Source organism: Phoxinus phoxinus (genome assembly GCF_949152265.1).
Source record: "Phoxinus phoxinus genome assembly, chromosome: 16".
Lineage (NCBI taxonomy): Eukaryota > Metazoa > Chordata > Actinopteri > Cypriniformes > Leuciscidae > Phoxinus > Phoxinus phoxinus.
The window spans coordinates 20015587-20031170 of NC_136891.1; the positions used below are offsets into that span (position 1 = coordinate 20015587).

Genomic DNA, 15584 nt, shown 5'->3' on the forward strand with positions numbered 1-15584 from the left:
CGCACAGCATCATGATGATTGGGTGCAAGCCCCCATTACCCTTCTAGCAAGAGTACGAGGGAGGGAAGGAAAGCTTATGTGTGTGTGTTGGTGGATCTGTGTCTGCTCGCAATAAATGAGCAGCGTGCACCCATCCGTAGCGAACCTAATGGAAAAGCAAAGAGCATCATTACCTCAACTGATCTCTGCTGCTGTGAGATCCCCCCCCACCCCCCCATCTCCATTCTTTGAAAAATATGGACTGGACATGTCAAAATCCCTTTTCTGAAGGACACGCACCATTTAATGGACAGCTGATGTTGTGAAGCATCCTCAGGTGCAAGCTTGATTATCTGTTTGCAGCATTATTAACAGCATTATCTACAAACAGCATGCGCATACTGCCTAATGAATCATCTACAAGCTTCTGAATTAAAACTTGCTTATCACACATGGTTCCAAAAGGCTGATAAAATTGCTTGCAGGACTCTCGAGAGTTTGCGTTTTACTTTGACAAGGTCATGAAATGATAGAGCAACAATAACTGCATTTTTTCCCCCAACCTTTAGTAAGCAAATGCACCTTCAGAACTATCCTGACATTAGTATCCTCATGAATTCCTCTTTTGTTATGTTGCATTTTTATGATGCGTCATTATTTGGCCCCCCTATTTTACTTGTCGTTGCAGTTAAAACCATGTACCGAGGATTCACAATCCTTAGTTTGTCTGTTCCGGGAGGCTTTGGAAATACCTCCAGTGTTTCGCTTGCTGTAAGCGAAAGCACAGATGATAAGGGTTGATAACGGCATCAAAGTCATTATTCCTCCTGCTGCTCCACTGCTTTTCCCCTCCTCTTTTCGCCGCTCACAAAGAAAGGCAGTCCGAGAACCAAGAACGCCCTAAATACTCATGCTCCTGTAGTCAATGACAGTTGTTTACACGTAGTCATGCAGACTGTAGACGGCCTTGGGATCTTGAATTCGGGTTCGAGATGGAGACTGGTACTGCTTGTCCTTCTCCACGATCAATCTGTCCGGCAACGACTTCTCTTGCTGACGATCGTCCGCTTGTAGCTTTTCTTGGAGTCGATGCGACTGCTCTCGTTCTGGTGGTTCAGTCTGACTCTGTTGTTCGCAGTGCTGCTGTTTCTGTTGGTCACGGCTCGGCTGCTCCTGGCGCAGCTTCTTCTGTTTTGGCTTGTCTGGGTGGGACGAGCCCGAATCCAATGTACCGCCTCTCCTTCCAGGACACGATAAGCAGAAGATTACACCTGCAGCTAAAAGGAATCCTGCCGAGACGAACGCCACATACACCGCTGCCCCTGGCTCGTACTTGCTGCTCTTGGGCACTTTGGAGTCCATAAACGTAGTGATGACCTCATTGGTGAACCAGGATGCGGGCACCAGACACAGGACCCCTGCTATGATGAAACAAGCCCCTGCGGAAATAGCCGTGTGTCCCTTAGAGCGATAACTACCACCCCATCGAGTACATTTCAGCCCTAGGGCGGCCAAGCAGAGTCCCATTGTCGCCATCATGCAGGAGAGCACCATAGTGGTGCGTGCGGTCTGAAGATAAGCCGGCAATGCCAGGACTGAGTACTTAAGCGAGCAGCTGAAGACCCCGGTGCTGTACCAGGTGCAGTCCATCCACAGTCCCTGCATCTGCGAGATGGCAGTCATGATATTGTTGCCCACATCCGCACTCACCTTCCAGTTGGGTAGCAGTGTGGCCACCGTGGCACTCAGGACCCCCAGTAACGCCAGAATGAAGGCAAACATCTGCATAGTGGAGGACGGCATCATCGGTCCCGGACTTTTGGTTCCCTTCCCCCTGCGGCCGTCCCTCTCACCTTGCGGTGGCCCTCGGTGCGCTGCGTTTCCCTATCAGCCCGGCACAGGACCTGACAGCAGATAATTCCTCCGCACTGGCTCCGCTAGACTGCGATAAAAACAGAATGAGAATTGAACTGAGCGAACAAGCGTGACGGTCTGACAGATGAGGCACGGGGTCTGATGAGTGGAAGGGAAAGCCGCAATTTTTTGTCCCACCCTATCCTTATTTGGGACATTTATGCTTTAAGTGAAGCGGTTTTTGGGGGAAGTGACTGTAGTGTGTGTTGAAAGGCTAATTGTTTTTTTACTTCACTGCTGCAGAAACACCCTTTGGCATGGGTTATGGTGTTACAAGAATAAATAAAAATGGCACATGACCGCTGTAAGGTAGAAATTTAGCCAATTATCTGGGCAGGGGTGGCTGTTGTGTTGGAGTTAATTGATTTTTTTCCCTTATCTGTGCAAACCATTTGACAGCTTGGAAATTAGAAAGGGAATGAAAATTACCCTTATCTTTTGTTGTCCTTGAATCTCATGAATTGATCAAGACAAGTGCATTGTGTGAGTGCGTTCTGTTTCATTTATCTCAGAACAAACAAAAACCCTTACTTACCCTTTCACTGGTGCGCAATATATGCGTCAAGCTGTTCTGAAGAGATTTCTTCTAGCTGTTGAAGAAAAGAGAATGAAAAAAGAATTACTGAAAGAAGAAAAAATAACAGGCAAAAACTACTGTAAAACTGCCTCTTTCTTTTCAAATAACATCTCCTTGGCAACCCAGCGTACGTCTCAAAGCTTTTCAGTGTCCTATGAAAGAACCCCCATACGTCCCTGATTGTGAGTGACTGGATATTTCAGCATGTGATAAGTAATCACTGTGGGCTGGACAACCCTCTTGAAGGTCAGTCAGAAAACACAGGGTAAAGGGAATGTAATTTCAGGTGAAATGCAAGAAGAGGCGATGAAAATGATAATACTTGATTTTTCTGCAGAAAATCAATTTCTATTACATGTGGCAGGCAATTATCTGTGGCTGCACTATCACAGTTCAGTAGAAATGGGTTGCTGATTTGGGTCATTTTTGATAAGTAGCAATGGAGGAAATTGCTTACAGGACTGCTACAAAAAAAAAAAGTATTCTCTGTCACTCAACCATGCTAAGAGAAAGCTGCTAAATAGACAAAGACAGTTCTTCAAAGAACCTACAATAAAACATTTGGTTGTTTTATGTCTTGTAATCCCATGATCACACAAACAGCAGGAGGTCATTGCTGCATTTTTATTTACTAGTAGGCGTTCTTACTGCTGGATTATCTAGTGTTATTGGTGGGCTGCACAACTGGCCATGGCTTTTTAAGATCTGATGACAATGAGATGTATTGCCTGTAAAAAAAAAAAAAAAAAAGAGAGAGAGAGAGACCATTCTATTTGGAATGAATGGAATTCTATTTGTTTTATTGCTGATAACAATTATGAATGCAGAGGAAAGTGTTTGTATGTAAATTGCAGAAGTGCATAATACATCATATTTTTAACAAGATGATTATTAATGCATGAATGGCTATGATTTCTGACACTGTTTTCTACTTCTTCTTTTTTATTATGTTGCTGTATGTGGGCAGATACAAATCATCATGTAGATGAGTCTGGACTACACTCCAATACAGTATCTCATATAAATCATGTGATTGTTGTACTGTATGGTCTCGACTGTATTAACCCTCAAAACAATACGTTTAATGTGTTCATGCAACCAAGTATGTGTGTGTCAGTGTACAGTTTGTCTGATTCCTCACATCTGAGAGACGTATACAATGTACACAGGACACAGTAATCGGACTTTATAAGCCATTTATAATGTTACTGTATGATGACCTGCATTTTAAAAATGTTCTCATTGTATTCAGTGGTGGACAGTAATAAAATACCATTTACTTTGTTACTGTACTTTTAAAGGGATAGTTCACCCAGAAATGTAAATTCTGTCATAATGTACTCACCCTCAAGTTGTTCTAAAAACCTGTATTAATTTCTTTATTCTGTTGAACACAAAATAAGATATTTTTTGAAGAATGTTTTTGAACAAACAGTTGATGGTCCCCATTGTCTTCCATATATTATGTCCAATAGAAGTCAATGGGTCCCTTCAACTGTTTGTTTACCCATATTCTTCAAAATATCTTATTTTGTGTTCAACAGAAGAAATAAATCAATACAGGTTTGGAACTTGCACAAGCGATTTTAAACTTTTTTTTACTCAAAAAAAAATACTCAGTAATGGTGTTGACTTATGAATATGCACAAGATTTGTCTTAAATCATATTAAAAACACCACATAGACAAAAATTTGTCAGTTTTAACAGTTATTTTAATTTGTGTATTAACTTGTCAGTTTATGTATTTTATTGTTTGATTTTACAGCATTTTGGTCTGCAGTGACTGTTTTAAACGTGTTTTAGAAATAAAAGTGCCTTGCTATGGTTAGTTTAGAAATGTTTGCAGTCTCTTTGGTCAGGAGAGGCTTGAGTCCCAGGACTGAGCATGTGTACTAGCGGCGTGTTTAGCCTCAGGATGTTTGTAGGGCGTGGGAAAATAAAATGGAAATTCATTTTTCTCAGAGGGATGTTTTTTCACACACCACAGCTCACTTGCTCATCATATAATCTGTCATATAAACTATGATTTGACTCAAGTTTCAACTAAACGTGTAACAGTAAAGAAACTAAATGAAAAGGTTAATGGAGAATATGGACTATACAACTTTTTATTATGATCATTCAGATGTTACTACTGTAAACACTAAAATAAGTAAGATGGCTTTGGTGAGTAGAGATTACATGGTTTAAATCGAATTGCAAGAATAATCTGTCTCAGTAACACATTTATATAAGAAGTTTATCTATAACATTTTACTTTTTTTCCGGGTGGCGACACATTGTGAAATATTCCTTGCATAAGCCACCAAAACAAATACTGTATATGAGGAAATATAGCACAATATTTACACACTTTTTTGTTAAAAAAAATATATTTTTAATGATTTAAAAAAGTCTCTTCACCAAGGCTGCATTTATTTGATTAAATATTAAAAAAAAAACAGTAATATTGTGAATAATTATTACAAGTTAAAATAACGGTTTTCTATTTAAATATATTATATAAACATGTATATGTATTGATACTAAATTTTCAGTATCAAAACTCCAGTCGTCAGTGTCACATGATCCTTCAGAAATGCTCAAGTAACATTTGCTGAAATTAATGTTGAAAAAAAAAGAATGATGAATAGAAAGTTCCAAAGTACAGCATTTATCTGAAATAGAAAGCTTTTAACATTATACACTACCGTTCAAAAGTCTGGGTTCAGTAAGTTTTTTTGTTTTGTTTTTTGTTTTTATAAATATTTAAGAAATGTATTCTTTTATTCAGCAAGTATGCACTAAATTTATTAAAAGTGACTGTAAAGACATTTATACTGTTACAAAATATTATATTTCAGATAAATGCTGTTCTTTTGAACTTTCTATTCGTCAAAGAATCCTGAAAAAATCCTGAGCATCAAATCTGCATATTTCTGAAGGATCATGTCACGCTGAAGACTGGAGTAATGATGCTTAAAATTCTGCTTTGATCACAGGAATACATTACTTGTTAAAACATAACAATAGAAAACAGTTATTTTAAATAATAATTCTTCACAATATTATTATTAGGGCCCGAGCACCGATGGTGAGAGGACCCTACACTGAAAACCCTAATAAGTTGATTGAACTCAATTGATTTGAGTAAACTCGTTCCCTCAATTTAATTGAGTAATGGGGTCTCCCAAAACGTGCATATTTAAGTTTACTTAACTTGGTGCTTATGTAGACTTGACTTAAATTGTTTAGTTCACCAAACTTGATGATTATTTAATGTACTTAGACAATAAAGTTCACTTAACTTAGTGTTAATTTCCACTCTTAACCCGAATTAGTTGACTTTACTCGCAAATCGCGTGGAAACCCGTTGCCCTATACCACTGAAACTAAACATGTTGAGTTGTATTAACATGGAACCCTAACTTTTTACACAAGCTGAAACTAAACTTTTCATTTGAGTGTCACCATTGTTGAGATTCATATGCTGATTGTTGATGTCTATGTGTGACAAAATAACATGGCATTTAAAAAAAAGTTTTTTTCAACTGTTCAAATTATAACAATTATGTTGAATTTCCTGGTGAAAAAAATCACAGGTCTTTCATATTAATCATATGGAAAGATCCAGACAATAATAGATTAAACTCTAGATGAAATGAGGTGCTACTGACTTTTAATCTTTATTGATGACAACATCAATACACAGTCATATCACTGGATCACTTTACTCTTGGCTTTTTTGCTATACCAATTGTGCCTTTTAAACACACAGGTAAAGCAGCCAGAGAAAAAATTATGTTCAAATGTCAAGGGCCCAACTAAAGCCAACACTTTTCACCATTATGGTGACTACAAATTAAACAATAATTCATCTAAACCTCTGTTAATTCTCAATACCGTCTGCTGCCGAGGCCTGTGCTCGTACCGCCTTGGACGCATGTTAGACGCGGGTCTTTTCACGTGACCAGGCAGGTTTTAGCCCCCTCCCCTTCCTTATGAAACTAAACATACTAAGTTATCTCTGCTAAACCTGATTAGTGCAATGAATCTTTCAGCTAAATAGTACAATCAACTAATGTTGTTTAGTAATGATAGCAGGTTTTTACTAAACATAAAAGAATAAGTAATGATCACTTGTAAGTTTAATTAGAAACAAAATCTGGGTTTACAGTGTATTGTTTTGCTCCGTTTATTATTATTATTTCACTTCTTCTTCTTCTTCTTCTTCTTCTTCTTCTTCTTCTTCTTCTTCTTCTTCTCCAAAGTGAATTGCTTTTTTGAGGGCCTAAACTTTGCACATGCTTCAGAAGTGGTGAAAATGTATGTGTGATATGGGTTTCAGAATTGGGTGGGGCAAAATGGCTTAATTGACCCTTCGCAGGGAGCTTGATTGACAGGTGATCTGACCAATCATACTTCGCCATCCACCATTTTGTCCAACAAAGCAGTCAGGAGAGTTAATAGATTAACATTGGAGGATTTGAACTTGATAAACGGAGTGTACTGACGCCTTTCCGCGGTTAAAACAACATTCCTTCATGTGTTCATTCATGTTTATTTGATGCTATAAATTAACTAGAAGGAAGAGATGATCGGTCCACGAACAGCTTTAACTGAGGCTCTAAACCGATCTGTCAGACACATTAAAGAGCCACAAAACAGTATTTATTGTCTAAATTTCTTTTAAAAAATGTCCAAATTTGAAAGGTGAGACTTTGTTAAATGTTTCATATCAAAAGTAACCGAAAAGTAACCTAGTTTGTCCTGTCTGTCAGCGCGTTGTCAGTCCTCTCTGCTCCGTAGTATATTTTTCACTGCGTGAGAACATGGTGTGGCGTGAGAGTGGCGTAGCTTGTCGGACATAGCGACAGTAACTAAGGGGGGCGGGTCTTTGCCAATGGTCAATTACCGTTCAAACTCAAATACTATTAATTACTTAAACATAGTCCTCCTACTGCCCACCGTGCTCTGCTTTCCTAAAGCCGCCGGGTGGTGGTGGCATGGGTGCGAAATCTGATATGGGTTTCAGAATTGGGTGGGGCAAATGGGCAAAAAGTGGGGCAAACAAATATTTAGACTAATTGCTCTTGGCGCTACGTTTCACGTACATGGACGAAATTTGGTACATACATGTAATAACCCAATACCTACTAAAAAGTATCTTGGAGCATAGCCCTAACACAACTGGAAGTCTGCCATTTTGAATTTCCTCTCAGATTTTTTGCAGTTTTTGCCATTTTCAGACTTCGTATTTTAACAAACTCCTCCTACAGTTTTGATATGATCCTCTTCAAATTTGTCCTGTCCTGTCCTGAACACATGACCATGCTCATATTCGGATATAGTAATAGCGCCACCTGCTGGTAGCATGAAGTGTGCTAAATATAAATTACTTTAATTATTATTTTTATTGCAGCCTTTTGAACGGCAGTGATGACCTACAGTTCACAAAGGGGGAAAAAACCTGCTCAATCTATTTTTTTCAATTTCTATTTATTCATATTATATTATATATTAAATATTTGTAAATATTTTATTTTCATAAAAATAATGCAAAATGCAATTTGTCTGTTAAAATAATGTAAAATACAGTTTATTAGAGCTTTTCAAACATCTTGAAATCTAAGGTGAACAGGGTCAGTACTGAAAACGGATCTATAAAATAGCGTGGTCCACAGATCGGTGGCACAGACAGAGACTGTATATCTGTCAGCAAACAATGAGAGCCGCTTGTTCCAGCACAACCCTGCACCATCACTGAACGCACTCGCTCGCTGTCTCCTACCGTCACATCACAAGCAGCATTGTTTTCCTCATCACCAAGTGTTGTTGTCTAAAACTGAGAAAAATGTCTTTGAGACGGTGATAATTAATCTGACAAACTCAAGATCATTGTAGTGATTCAAAACGAATGAATCCGATAACCATTTCATTTTTTTCTTTGTAAATTTATACTTGATGTCTGCATTTTCTGAAGAGAATGTGAGTGCCGCTTGAGAGAGAACTGCCACCACAATGCAAGGTGTTGATCTGAGTGGGTTTAGCACATTGTTTATGGTTGCTAAGGTGTTCTGAGTGCTTTTTTTTATACGTGTTTCTATGTGTTTGGCTGGTTGCTAAAGATTTTTGAGTATTTTTTTAACACAATCTTGTACTGATGCAAGGTGTTTTTTTTTATCACGTTGCTACCGTGCTCGCAGTGATTTTTAGTGCGCAGATGTGTTGTAGGAATGGTCTTCTGAGTGAGTGGTTTGTCGCACACAGCTGTGTGGTTGCGTTTACACCGTTTTTGTACAAAAAATGTTTAACTTTGTATGTGTTTTGGCCATTCGTTTACGCGACAACTGCGCTTTGAGGGCCTGAAATAAAAATAGGGCCTGTATAAAAATATGGGGCCTGTATAAAAATACGTGTTCAGTCTGTTGTGTTTATTTACAAAGTGACATCGCCAACTACTGGCCTGGCATGAATAATACAGCGTTTTTAGTCGTTTTCACGGATCCGTGTGAACGGGGATAGTTTTGACATCAATGTCAGCTGTACTCGAAAACGCAAAGGAAAAACTTTTCCGTTTTTAGTGTATCGTTGTCGTGTAAACGTACCCTGAGTAATTTTTTAGCATGTTGTGGTGCAATTACGAAGTGTTTTGAGTATATTTTTGTGTGTCGCAATGCTTTTGTTAAGGTTTTGGATTAGTTTTTAAAGGGATAGTTCACTTTAAAATTAAAATTCTGTCATCATTTACTCACCCTCAAGTTGTTTCAAACCTGTATTAATTTATTTCTTCTGCTGAACAGAAAGAAAGATATTTTGAAGAATGTCAGTAACCAAACAGTAGTCTGTACCCATTGACTTCCATAGTAGGAAAAAAAAATACTATGGAAGTCAATGGGTACAGACTACTGTTTGGTTACTGACATTCTTCAAAATATCTTTCTTTCTGTTCAGCAGAAGAAATAAATTAATACAGGTTTGAAACAACTTGAGGGTGAGTAAATGATGACAGAATTTTAATTTTAAAGTGAACTATCCCTTTAATGTCATTGTGGTTGCTAAGGTGGTTTGTGTAATTTGTAGTGTGATTCTATGAGGTTGTAGATTAGCATTGCTAGGTAGCTTACTAGCTCAACTCAAAATACTTTCACTAAAGGCACGGTCAAATTAGCAAAACTTTTTTTTGCAATTAAGTGCATTGTCCATTATTAATGGTGTCATGATTCATGAAGCTTTATTATAATGTAATAAAGAAACATTTATTATTATTATCAATGTTGAAAAAAATTTTTTTAGGAAACCATGATACACTACCCTTCAAAAGTCTAAGTAATTAGATTTTTATATAAAATAATAGACTTTTATTCAGGAAGGATGCATTAAATTGATCAAAAGTGAGAGTAAAGACATTTACTGTTTTACAAAAGATTTATATTTCAAAATGTTCTATTAATAAAAGAATCCTGTTAATAATGCAACACTGTTTCCACAAAAACATTAAACAGCTAAATCTGTTTTCAACATTGATAATAATAGGCATATTATAATTATTTCTGAAGGATCATGCAACACTGAAACCTGGAGTAATGAAGCTTGCTGCAAAAAATGTTTTTCTTACTTAGTATTTTTGTCTGGTTTCCAGTCCACATATAAAAACATGAAAATCTTAAATCAAGATGCATTTACTTAGGTAAACTGCAAGATATTATGTCTTGTTTTCGGGTCAAATAAATAAAAATCAGGTGAGTTTTTGTTCAAAACAAGCTAAATTATCTGCCAAAAAATAATCTTAATTCAACAGAAACAAGATTATTTTTCTTACCCCATTGGCAGATAATTGTGCTTTTTTTAAGCAAAACCTCACTTAATTTTAATTATTTCCCCGGAAAACAAGAAATAAAATCTTATGGTCTATAGTAAATGCATATTGATTTAAGATTTTTTAGATATTTGGATTGGAAACAAGACAAAAGATACACAACAATACATAAGAAAAAAATATATATATATATTTTTTGCAGTGCTGAAAATTCAGCTTTGATCACAGGAATATATTAAAAAATTTATCAAATTAGAAATAAATTTTAAAATTGTAATAATCTTTCACAATGTGTACTGTTTTTACTGTATTATTGATCAAATAAATGCAGCTTTTGTGCGAATGAAGAGACTTCTTTCAAAAACATTAAAAAAAATCGACCAAACTTTTTGACTGGCAGTGTATAGTGATCATCAATATGACAAAATAGCATTTTCAAAGTTGAACAAACTTCATTCCGTTTCCAGATCATGCCTACTTTTCCATACACTAGACACAAATTTAAAAGTCTGATAGTATAACTTCAACTAATAGGCTAAACTGTAAATAGTCTCCAATATATCTTGTCTAATTACTCTCTGAGTCTGTATAAGTATGTTTATAGTAAACTAAAGTAAGAAAGACAATATCTCACTTACCTGTATGTCTTGACAGCTACAGCCAGAATATGCCAACACACCTACACGTGTGTGACGTCCAGGTAGTGGGAGAGTGGGGTGCCCTAAACGTGACACAGGGTGGACGTCAGGCTGAGCGCAGCACATTCCCCATGAGATTCATGCAGACGGTCATCTGTGTCCAATCCCATAGTTCACTACTGCTTTTACTGTACCAGAGCCAGACTCTGGACTGAGACATTCCCTCCGATATCTCCAGTTCTGGATGCAACTTGTGCCATGTCTAAAAGGCCCAAGAACTGAGAATGAGATCCAAACCAGCTGATTCAGAGAATGACGAGGCTAAAAAGCAGACCGGAGAAGCCCAACGACAGGCTCTCTGGATGGGTTTTGAGAGAGGAAATGAGGCAGAGTCTGCTTTGGTTACTTCAGCAATCTGTCAGTTCATTTGAGAGCAGACAGAGGGCAGGGGAAGTCCAGCCTTGGGATCTGAGACACTGCTCTCTCCACTTCCCACGCTCTTCCGTCAGCGCACTCACGCTCGTAAAGGTCCGTGTTTGCTCCCGTCCTCCGGCTGCTTGTGTTGATAAGGATGGAGTCTCATTCACAGTTGATGTGTTGGAGAGGTGGGCCGTCTTTATGGTCCTCCACACAGATGTTACTGTGGCAACAGGAGCTTGGGCTGCTTTGACATTTCCCCAACATCCATTTTCTGTTTTGCCATTTCCTATGTGTATTCTATTCATGTTTCGGAAAAGGCACACTTGGACTTTTCACTTAGTCATTTTAGATTTTGAAACACATTTCAAATGTATCGTGAAAAAAAAAAAGGTCAAGTGGATTCACAGTGCTTGCAAAGCAGCCCACATATTTCTGTTTGATTAAACTGTAACCGCTTGAGAGATTTCCACCTAAAGTTCCACTTTTTTTGTTTAAAATGTCAATACATAATCAATCCGTCTTGTAAAATGTGTTTTTGTCTTACCCTGATTCCCTATGGTAGGCCTATTATAAGAGTTTATATTTTAGACCTGACAGGATGTTTTTTGCGGGAATCTGCATACATATGTCACTCACCCATGCGTCTCGTCATATCCGTATTAGTAAATAGTAAAACGTTGATCTGGTTACTTTAACACGTGTATGGTGAGAGAAAGTTTGACAAACGGCAGAACAGAGGTGAGTCTGCTGGTAAAAGAGAACGCGACAGAGATCGTAATAAAACAAGAATCAACATTGGCTTAGTTTTTCACAGTTGGTGAGAACTTAGGGATTTGAAATGCTGTAAAAGCGTTACATTATCTATTGTTTACATTATCTATTGTTTACATGATCTATTGTTTACATGATCTATTGCTTACATATCTATTGTTTACCTTGTCTACTTTGTTTTCTGAATTTTCTACTGTTTTAAAGGGATAGTTCACTTTCAAATGAAAATTCTGCCATCATTTACTCACCCTCAAGTTGTTTCAAACCTGAATGAATTTCTTTCTTCTGCTGAACACAAAGGAAGATATTTTGAAGAATGCCAGTAACCAAACAGTTAACTAGTCCCATTGACTTCCATAGTAGGAAATAAAATACTTTGAAAGTGAAGAGTTTTTTCATTTGAAAGTGAACTATCCTTTTAACACATCTATGTACTTTGTCTCCGAATAGTATGTTAATGGGAGATTTTAATATTAATTTTGACAATACTACTAGTACTCAATATAATGAAGGTCATATTTTAGATTTAGTATGTTGTTCTGGTGTCATCCCTTTTCATTTTACTTCTACTGAATTTTCTATCTCAGATCACAAGCCTATATTTTTTTATGTGTCTGCTCCTTTAGCAAAAAGTTAAAACACAACGTTCCGTTTCATTTCGTAATTTTAAAAATATTGACCATAATGTTTTGGATGAAATGATTGACCACTCTGTAAACCAGTACTGTTTTAATTATTCCACGTCTGACTTGGTACATTTTTATTATGACAGTTTTTCTCAAATACTTCTGTGGCTTCTGTGAAAGTGCGTTCTGAATCATTTGTTCACTCTTCCCCTTGGTATGCTTCTGAACTCCGCCACCAAAAGGCCATATGTCGTCGATTGGAGAGACTGTGTAAAATAACAGGTCTTGAAATACATAAAGTTAAACTAATGTATTCTGAACACCTGGTCTTGTACAAGGCTGCTCTTAATAGAGCCAAATCATCTTTATATGCAAACATCATTGCCAATGGACAGTAATATAAAGACTAGCACTGTTAGCAAACTGTTGAAACCTATTGATACTGTTTCACTTTCTTCCATCACTTTTTTTCCCTTTTCCATTTTTTTGATCTAAGATTGACTGTATACATTAATAATTACTTATTGTCTGATGATTATCAAACTGGATATAATAAAATGTCTAGGTCTGCAAGTATTCTTTTAAAATTTGAGCTGCCTTCAGTTGATACATTACTTCTACTTGCTCACTTGATCCTTTACCCACTGTGTTAGTTAAGTCCTGCATTCATTCAGTTGCCCCTATTATTACAGCGATAGTGGGTTTTTCATTATCTACTGCTACGCTTCCTTCATCATTAAAATTGGCTTCTATTACTCCAATTCTTAAAAATTCTAGTGCAGATCCCAATGATCTAATTAATTATCGGCCCATATCTACAGTAATCTTCCTTTTATATCCAAAATACTCGAAAGAACAAAAGTATCTGAACTTTAAGCGCATTTGCAAAATAACTCATGATTTAGATCCAAACATAGCATAACATATGGATGACCAACATTTTTTAAAAGCTAACTACCAGCAAAACTGAAGCCCTTCTTGTTGGGTCTAGGTCTGTTTTTATCTAAAACTAAATCCTTTACCCTTTATTTTTTGATGGTTTTGCTCTCTTTTGGTTCCCATATTAATAATATTTAGCCCAAATAATGGAATTCATTACCATTGCACATTCGCCAGTTGGATTGAATTTCCCTTTTTAAAGGTGCTGTATTGAGTTTTCAGCGGCATCTAGCGGTGATGTTTCAGATTGCAACCAATACGTTTACAAGCGAGTGCTCGTGCGCGCGCTTTCTTTTGTTTTTAATTATTATATGGAGTTTGTGTTGGAGTCTGTCGTTTCCTAGTATTAGCAGACTCCATGTCATAAAGTTGCAGTGTCGTCGCTGTTGAGTGCAAAGTCAGTAGACGAGGCGAGAGGCGAGACGCTCGGGAGCGCGCATGCAGGTCTCAGTCACGTCACTGGATTTCGCGGCAAATCCGACCCGGAGCATCACATAGAAATAGGAATACTTGCTTTCAGAGGTAATAGCAAAAACCGCCAAGTGGGTCATTTTATTGTGAGATTACAATCCCTTCACACACAGGTAATAAAAAAATGGATTCATTTTAGTAGAAAATCTCCATACAGCACATTTAAAGCTCAGATTAAAACGTATCTGTTTAGAATAGCCTAGCTCTTAGTGATTTGATTGTTTGATTTGTTAATGGTATATTTGATCTGTTTGTCTGTCTTTTTGCATAGCTTTGTATTTTACTAATTTACTTGAATGTTGTACGGTGTCCTTGAGTGCCTTGAAAGGTGCCTATAAATAAAAGGTATTATTAATAATAACGTCCTTTCCATCTAAACTGGTTATATATCTTAAAGGCCCACTGAAGTGCCTTGAAACACGCAGCATTATTTATTGTGTTGACGTAATTTCCACTGAAACAGGAAGAAAGGGCGGGGCATATCCAACAGGCCCTCCCCTTTTTTTAAATAGCCAATAGAGTTAAGTTTATATCACAGCTCGGCCAGATAAATTAGAATAAAAATACAATGAATAAGAATTCACTTTTAAGATGAAAGTTTGAAGACCTCCCTATTGATTTACATTGATTAAATGTTCACCATACAAAATCTAATCAAGGATGTCCTCACTTTTGTATTTGCATAGTGAATTGCGATTGGTTTTCTTTCTTGCATTTTTTTCGCATGCTGATTCATGATTGGACTATTCTTACTTGCATGCTCCTTTATTCTGCGTTCACACACTAAGAGTAATTATGTAACTGGAGGGTGCCAGAACTATATTGTTGGTCTGATTATTGTCACTATTTTTTAGTTATATTGCTGTATATATGAATAGACAAAACAAATGCTTACAATAACCTTCTCCTTTTTCTTTCCTTCACGTGACTACATTATCTCCCAGATGGATCACGTGAGCTTCACAGCTCATTTGCATAAAGTCAAACTTAACTCATTCATGGCACCGTAAATTAGCAATTCTTATTGAAAATGAATGACCTCCAGTCACTTTGTTGCTGTAAATCGCTCTCAACAATGCAAAGACAACTGTATTTTATGTACACAAAATCTAGACTAAAACCTAAGCTTAACCTAAAACTTTAACACTCTTTAGGCAAGCTTTAGCACAACTTCTGGAAATGCAAATGTTCTTTTTCCCCATCCCTCTTTTCAATCCAAGAGACAAAGAAATGTCCTATCAAAGCCCACGTTCACAATTAACATCGCCCACAAAAATCCTGAACAAAGGAAACTAGAGAAAAGGGCTTGTAATTATGACTCAGTTGAGCATGTTTTTTTCTATTTCATTTCTCTCTCTCTCTCTCTCTCTCTCTCGAAAGAACTAATTCAGTCGCTTTTCTCTTATCTGTCGATGGATATATTTCTTTATAGCTCGTTCTTGGTGTGAAC

At 37.1% G+C, this 15584-nt stretch overlaps 1 protein-coding gene across 1 annotated transcript; it reads right to left on the bottom strand.

Moving 5' to 3' along the window:
- Positions 1–247: 247 nt before the first annotated feature.
- On the bottom strand, positions 248–11031 carry cldn20 (claudin 20). The gene is made up of 3 exons (XM_079584437.1): positions 10908–11031; positions 2429–2483; positions 248–1921 (listed from the first exon to the last, which is right to left on the bottom strand). The coding sequence occupies exon 3, from the start codon at positions 1783–1785 to the stop codon at positions 916–918; it is 870 nt and encodes a 289-aa protein (XP_079440563.1). The 5' UTR covers positions 1786–1921; positions 2429–2483; positions 10908–11031; the 3' UTR covers positions 248–915.
- Positions 11032–15584: the final 4553 nt, after the last annotated feature.